The 8,230-nt window shown below is 37.8% G+C and overlaps 1 protein-coding gene across 2 annotated transcripts in view; it reads left to right on the top strand.

Moving 5' to 3' along the window:
- Positions 1–660: 660 nt before the first annotated feature.
- LOC136691877 (SH3 and cysteine-rich domain-containing protein 2-like) overlaps positions 661–8,230 on the top strand; it is a 35,889-nt gene continuing 28,319 nt past the window's right edge. Inside the window, exons 1-3 of one of the 2 annotated variants that reach the window (XM_066664781.1) lie at positions 661–899; positions 987–1,067; positions 1,828–1,939. In XM_066664781.1, the coding sequence (XP_066520878.1) occupies positions 1,057–1,067; positions 1,828–1,939 (123 nt within the window). In that variant the 5' untranslated portion in view covers positions 661–899; positions 987–1,056. Of the gene's footprint in view, positions 900–986; positions 1,068–1,824; positions 1,940–2,324; positions 2,455–8,230 lie in introns of those variants that run through there. The other variant, XM_066664782.1, reaches the window with a different exon arrangement.

Below are 8,230 nucleotides of genomic sequence, written 5' to 3'. Positions count from 1 at the left end.
GGACTGTGGGAGGAAACCGGAGCACCCGGAGGAAACCCACGCGGACACGGGGAGAACACACCAACTCCTCACAGACAGTCACCCGGAGCGGGACTCGAACCCACAACCTCCAGGTTCCTGGAGCTGTGTGACTGCGACACGACCTGCTGCGCCTGTAGTAGTACTATTATTTAATAATGTAGTATTAGTGGTAGTCCTACTTGTATCTATTGTGGAAGCAGTAGTAGTAATAACGTAATAAGGATACTAATATATTCTATACAGCTATATTCTGATATTACTATAGTGGTACTTGTAGTAGTAGTAATACTAGTTGTAGATAGTAGTAGTAATAGTTGTTTTAATGGTGGCATTAGCAGTCCTAGTTTTAGTATTAATAGGGATATTATTAATAGTCGTACTAGTAGTGTATTGGTAGCAGTAGTTGTGGTAGTAGTGGTAAAAGCACAATAGTAGGAGGGTTTTTTTTTTTTGGGGGGGGGGTTCTGAATTTTTAAATCATTAATTCTCATTAATTCTGCGTTTAAAAGACACATATAACACACTAAATAATTTACATTTGTCCTAAGACTCGCTCAAACATTGACACTGCTCCGTTGCTAACGGATTCCTCCCTCGCGTCATCCCAAAACAAAGTGCGCAATGATCCCGCCCCATGCGTTGACGTCAACAAAGTGGAGAAATCAGATCACGGCGCTGAAACGACACGGTGGAGTTCCATCCAATTAGAGCCGGGGGTTCGGACAAATCAAAGTTGTAAGAGCGCGAGAGCGAGGCAGTGCGGTGTGGCAGCGGAATGGAGAACGCGTGCAGTGACCGTTAATAACGGCCGCCTGTAATGAGCGAACGGAGGAAAGTGAAAGATCCGCTACGGGCTTTCTGAATGCGGCTTATAAACGGTGAGCGAGAGCTCAGGATTAAACCAGGTGCATCTTCTCAAAAAAACGGGATTTGGAATCATTTAAAGCGGACTTTCTTTTCTTCAGGGTTCACGGCTCTCACAGGACGCCCCAGCTGCCACGGTGAGGTAAATCAGCGGAGGGGAGCCACAGATACATGGTTCTCAGGTATTTGATGGTGAAATTAAGGATTTTTTAAGTAAATGTGATTAATGTAAATGATGCTGAAGAGATCAACGTAAGTCCGTTTAACTGACGATACAGATATCGGTAAAGATAATTTTAACAATAAAAACATCTTGGAATAAGGGATTTTATGGTATTTGTGAGGTAAATGTTAAGACATATATTAATAGGATGAATGGTGATTACACGATGTAATGGCATGGGAAAAGGTTAATTAAACGTTGGTGGGATGTAGGAACCACTGTGAGTTATCTGATAGTGAGTTAAAGATAGGTGAGATAGTAAACGTTGAAAAGGCAGACTAGGGTACTAGGGTGTCTTAGCTAGGTGTATATGTAGAAATATTAGTAAGGTAGCTGTTTCTGAGGTTAGCTTACCAGTGGTGAGGTAACATTAATGTTCGTCAGATTTGTTGGTTAGATATGGTAACACTGGTGCTTTAAATGTTACAGACATGAATGTTGGTATGCTGTGGTTCCTGATGGTGAGGTAAATGCACGTGAGGCATGTATTGATTGAGATGGGATTACTGTTGGAGAGGTAAATGTTAATGTTATAAATATTGGTCAGATGAGGTGACATTGATGGGTAAATGAAGGGGATGTGAGGTAAGCAGTAGTGATGTATCCATTGACAAGCTAAATGATGGTGAGGTGGGTGTCATTAAGTTATCTGTTGGTGAGATAACTGTTTTTAAAAATTATTATTATGTATTAATTATTATTATTTTAATCAAACACAGCTTGGTAGACTTGGAGAAGATGACAGAAATCAGTGAAAAAGAGAATGAACCTCAGAACCAGCGGGACTTTCAACACTCCCCAGGGACTCTCAGTGGGCAGCCAGAGTCTAAGGTAAACTACAATACACACTGCCATCAGACACACAGAGAGCTGCCAAACACACTGGGGTCCGGAAGTGCTATAAGCTACTTCATGCACATTTAGAACAGATAAGAAGTGAGTAGAACAGAAATAGTGGAAATTATTTGTATAATATACAAATGTAGAATAGAATGCAATATTATAGAGCAATGTAGAATAAAATATGAGAATAAAATAGAGCAGGTTAAAACAAACAGAACACACTGGATAAGGATAAAACAGCATATATCAAAATTATCCATTCCATGTTGAGTAGAAAGGCGTAGAGTGCATTGCTGCCATGAAACTCTAAAGTCAATTCAAGTCAGGTGTCAGGTCATTATTCTGACCCCGAGTCTTTCTCCATCAATCCCAGTCCCAGCATGACAGTTCTATCAGCCTGTAAGACTGGAAGACCAATACGCTGTTATCACTCATGGCTGATTATGTAAAGGAGTATAACTGCTGACCATGAAGAGATGCAGGAAGAAGATTCAGAGCTGCAGGTGTGCTTTGACATTTGGCTTCATAGAAAAGTGTCAGGTTACAGGTACACTATCAAGTGGAATTCAAAAAACAAGCACTCAATACTTATTTTCTATATTTAGGAAATACCAACCATGTGCACTTTATGTTAGTGAATTACAGCTATGTTCGTAGACATATACACCGGCTGGATCCCATGTTCATTGCCAGTTGTGGGCTAGAGGAGTACCCCATCACTGGGCAGTGGAAACCTGTCTTCTGGAAAGTTGAAGCAAAGAATAATTGGATGAAAATTTGCTCATGCATTATAGTTGTACCTAGAAGGTGTAATATTAGCCTATTTCTTCACATTAACTTCACCATTGCTTTGCAACTCCCAGCAATGCTGTTTTTCTAAGCACCACTGCATGCCACTCAGGATTTTGCCATTTCTGCGTTAAATCAAATCCAGGACTAGGCTGTGCAAGTCTTAAAATATAGGCTGAAAAGCAGTCAGTGTAAAGCCTCAGGCTAAAGATGTATATGTAATGCTCAATATCACTGAAAGCCAATGTGATGAATTCACCAAGTAATTCATTAGTACTATCACTTTTCTGGTGGTGAAACGTGTGACATGCTTTGGCCGAAAACTACATAATGATCAGTCATTGCAGCACCATTTTTACATTGTCTAAACAGTGCTTTTCAGAATGACTGGTTTCGGCTCCTGTTTTTTAAAATGAAATTGAGCCTTTGTGTACCCCAGTGCAAGCGCACAGCAATGAGGGGCCAAAGCTCTGCGTTTTAGCCATTTTTGCTTGTTTCTCTTAATTCTCTGTTCTTGTTTTTGCTATTTTTTGTTGAGTACCTTTATTTCCACACTCATTGTGTTTCTTGTGCTCTGGTTAACCTTGTCGTTGAGTTCTCACATAAATGCAGTTTCAGCGATATTGGACTCAGGCGAACAGGCAGTAAAATTCTAAAGTGTCCGCATTTCACATAGGAAGGTGAGCAAAATCAGAACAGCTTATTTCATCCCATGTTTTTAGGCAGCCCACAAAAATCTGACATGGTAGTCTTATTTCAGACTTTGTGAATTGGTATGCTCCATTTATACATACTAATGAGCAAATGCAGGGAAAAAGTTGCTTTTTCATGATTTGCCCATACCCTATAAGAGTTAATTACAAGAAATTAAGTCAGAATGTGTCAGTGTCAGCACATTTAAGAAATGTGCTTATTTCTCTTGAGATAATAGACAGTGTGCTTTTGTTTCCATCCTCATAGAAAATGCGTTAACATTTTTTTCTCTCTGTGTTTGGATATCGCTTTTGCAATCAGTAGGTATTAACAGAAGTGTATTCAAACAGTGGCAGAAATGTTAAGTTTAAATGTCTTTTTTAGGCTGCAATTATCCGTATTTCTCTTGTAGTGACATTATAGAGTGTGTGAAGCTTGTGCGTGTTGAGATTTTGTGTGCGTGCGCATGCATGCACTTTGAAGCTCATTACTTTGTTGTGTCTGTGCATTCATTTGTGCATCTGCCTGTGAATCAATGTGTGTGTGTATGTTTGTGTGTGTGTGTGCCGGGGTGGTGTTCAGGAGCACATGGCAAGATGGATGACTCTATCAGGTAACAGATGCTATGCCTCTCTTCCTAGCGGCTGTGCTATAATTCAGAGACACTTAGAAAGCAGCAGACGAGCCAAAACAAAACACAGGCCTTGTCTTCCACAGGTTCTCTCACCAGGAGAGCTTACACATCTCCTGCTGAACTACTACTGAAACATTGCTGGATCATTTTTGAATCTTAAAAAGCATCATCATTGAAATACACAATTCTTTAGGTGTGTATGTGTTGGCATATTATGAGAAGTATATCTCAGGAGAGACTGATATAAATGAAAAGGTAAATCTTGGTATTTGTTCTGTTTTAGTTGTATAAAAAGAAAAAACTTTTACAGATTTGACAGCTTGTGGGATTGGAGATGTCTTCCACCAAAAGAAATTTCTTAAACAGGGTTCACATTTCAAACAATTTTAATGAAAACCAGGGATACTTTATCAGTCTGGTGGTGATGTGGGGGGCTCGGTTCTATTAAATTAATAGTGTCAAGACAGAATCATGGTTTTTCCCACAGTTTACAGAGGGATTGATTCAATGTGTGTAAATGTTGCAGAGTTTCGAGTCGTCACGCTTAGCTTGTGAACAGTGGAAAAAAGTGAACACAGCCACACAAAACACACACATAGCATTTGCCTGTTTTTAATTCCTTTTATTCATTTATATAACACTGCAAATGGCCCCGTTCAGCTCCACTGCGCAATACCACTTTATTTGAGGCTCTGAGTTCTTTCTGGAGCTTCTTTAGCTCAGCATGCCCATAGAAGCCTTCACAGTTCTTGCTGAAAATTCTACAATTTTTATTCTTTAATTAAGATGCTAAACTATAACTTTTCTAGTTTTGGAACTAATTTATGTTAGGGAAAATGTGCAGAACTGTTTCAAATTAGGTTTGAGAATGGGAAATAAACTTGTTCCATATTTGTGGAAAAGGGTTCTCAGTGCTGCTATCACAGTGCGATCACTACTATCACTATTTCTGTGAGCTTTCTATCGCAGTAGATTCTTCATGCTAGTTTTATTGTTGAATGCACTGCGGTAGTGTCTTAGTGTATGTACTTAGTACTAAATTCATGTCACTTCTAAAAATCACATCACTACTAAAACATTTTTTATTTAAAAAAAATAAGTATATTGACATTTATATGCTACTCACTTTTTTTTGGTCCTTTTACTATTGCTTGGCTCTATTATGTGTTCTACATAAAACACAATTCTTATTAAAGTGCTAGAGTACATTACAAGCAAGAATATACTGCTTTTCAGCATTCACATTAATGGGTTAAAGGATAAATAACAGCAAAGTCCAGGGGGACATAATGTCTTTGTGCATTATTAGAGCAGCATGACATTATGTACTTTATATAATCAAGGTAGTGGCAGGTAGATAATTAGATAATAGCAACTGAATTACCTCCTGAGTACAGTGCTTCAGATTAATGATGTAGTCAATTCTCAGACTACTTTACCAAATGACTCAATCATTAGACAGAACCAAGCACACAGGTAACTAACCTGCACATGCACCTTTTACTGTGATTGAGTTGAAATTTTATAGACACCTTAGCTCAACTAGACACAAGCAGCAACCAAACAAGACTACACAGGCAGTACAAGCTACAGCTGTGAGACTTTCAGTGTGAAATTTCTGTTCTCGCACCGTCTAAGTGTCTTCCAGAACACCAGCAGGAAATTCACCCTGAGGTGAGAGGGAAGTTGGCAAATGCTCAGGCTGACAGAGCAGGATACTGTAAACTTCAATATGGCAAAGATTTTGTATTTTGGCATTATGATATCAGAGTGACACCAGTTGATAAACATGCATTTTTTTTACTCAGCTCTTTCTGTGCTCGTTGTTTGTTTTGCTCCATTTAACCTTGCCTTTCTGCTCATGTTCTAAACAAGGGAGTTTTTGTTTTTAAATATGTTGTATTTAAGTTATTGTTTACCATTTTCTGCCACGTATTTTGAGTTTGTAGTCTCTGCAAATACAGAGCAGATAGATTAGTAATCTCTAGGTTAGACCTAAGTTTCATATTCAGTTTGAATTAATGTTTTACATTAGAATAAAAGCATAAAAATGTGACTCAAACAAACCTTGAAAAAGGTCAAGAAAACAACACCTTTGCATCTTAATTTTGCTGAGAAGAATGGCTTATTGACGTTATTTCCAGAAAACGCTGCACACACACACACACACTGCCTCATGTTGGAACTTGACCTTGGATTGATTGAATAATTTGCCAGATTCACTCTGCTGTAATGTACTTCCTTTATATCTGGATTTATTAATTAAAATACCAGCAAAGGTGCAATTTTGAGTCTTTGGAAAGATGGATCTTGTAAGGTTTCCTATTGCGTACTCAGAACAGGGAACAGAATTTCTGAAATCATTTTATTTTTTCTTTCAGTGGTCTCTACACTTTGTTTTACTGGCTATCAATAATACCACGGAAAGAGTAATGATACATGTAACATGTCTGAATTAAGAATAGTTTCATACTGTTAATACAGTTGCATACAAAATATAGCAGTGACAAACAGCAGTGTAATCTCTGTGTAAGGGCTTTTTAAGAAGCTGGGAATTTTTGGTAACGGTACAATTCCAAATGCATTTGGCAGTGATGAACATGGCAAAGAATAGCCCCTAAAAAGCCCCTGTGTTGCTGTGGCCTTGGCATCGTGCTTTGGTTTGAATGTCTGAGAGGCTTTAGCAGCACTCGGGACAATAAGACGACAGGAATAGAGAGACATTCACTGCCACCTTCTCCTCCTCTGGCCATGTGACATTTCAGCTTCTTCTTTTTTTTTTTTTTTTCTTTTCTTCCCTATTTTCCCTCCATTTCACACTCTTCCTCTTCCAGAGAATCTGATTGCAGTGATGGAGCTGGGATTAGAATAAGTGCTCCAGGGAAACTGTCAAGTGGCACTGCAAATCGAAAGCTTTGCCGGTTACTATTGTGAGCTTTGTTCATTCCATTATTTTCATAACTCATTTCTGTTTTCATTTGCTACTCGATATTCACCTTACTTAACTGAAAAAATTGTACGTATTTAAGTAGAATAAATGCAGTTAGGCAGAAAGTCTGATGCTGCTGCCACTCATGCTTGGTTTCTTATTTATTTTTTTAAAATGTATATATATATATATATATATATATATATATATATTGCATATATAACATATGCAATGTTTGGCATTTCACCTGTGTAGTGAATTAAGTTTTTAAGGTTCATTCATGCAAATGTCATACCTTGTGCCAGTAATGATTGTGCATATTGCTTTGTTTTTTTATTGCTGGGTATATATCCTCACTGTTTAACAAGACTTGCATCTTAAGAGTGACTACTTAACAAGTGAGTTAAATGGTGACTTTGATCTGAGCTGGACAATATATCTAAGATTTCTAAGCCAGGGACAGAAAAGAAAGCATCTATTTAGTTGTCATTACCTTTTTTTGCAGCAAATGTTATTAATAAATATTTTGGTCATGAATATTAGTTTAATATCATTTGATGCAGTGACATATTGTTATATTTGAAAATATTGTGGCTGAAATTTCTTACAACAGAACAGCACTAAGGGCTCATATGCTACTTTTTTTTTCAGATGGTCCACTTACTAAAAACAATCATGACATGTTTTTACACAACCATTTTCAAACATCTCTTTGGAAATTGTCCCATGCTTTGGTGTCTTATCCTGTTGGAAGTTGTCCTAGAATTTGTCCAGGACAAATCTTGGAAAATTATATCTTGAAAAGGGTGGGATCTCAAAGGATTTTCAATAAAAATAGGGCAAATGGGGTGTTTTGTCTGTGATATAGGCATCTTATTCTCATTATATTAAATATATTATGTTCCCAGTAATTCTGGACCAACTCTGTAGCTCTCTGTTATTAAATGTTCGCACACTGTTTATTTAAAATAATAAATGGAGTACAAACATGTTAAAACCATTTTAAAGGTACATAGGCTACAGCTGATCCAGACCTGCTGCTTTGACCATGATCTTGACGACATCCACTTTTTGCTGCTTGAAGCTGGAATGCTGAGTGTAATTTGGCAGATTGACGGTTAGCCCTTCTGATGGCAGTTTCTTATTGATTGATCCAATTCTTCTACAAGCTCTCTGTTATTGAGTTAAATTACACCTCTTAAAATTAGCAGGACATATATAAAGTGATGGTTCT

Source organism: Hoplias malabaricus, chromosome 3, assembly GCF_029633855.1.
Source record: "Hoplias malabaricus isolate fHopMal1 chromosome 3, fHopMal1.hap1, whole genome shotgun sequence".
In the NCBI taxonomy this organism is placed as follows: Eukaryota; Metazoa; Chordata; class Actinopteri; order Characiformes; family Erythrinidae; genus Hoplias; species Hoplias malabaricus.
The sequence above is the reverse complement of the archived record's forward strand: the minus strand, read 5'-3'. Positions and strand labels throughout refer to the sequence as shown.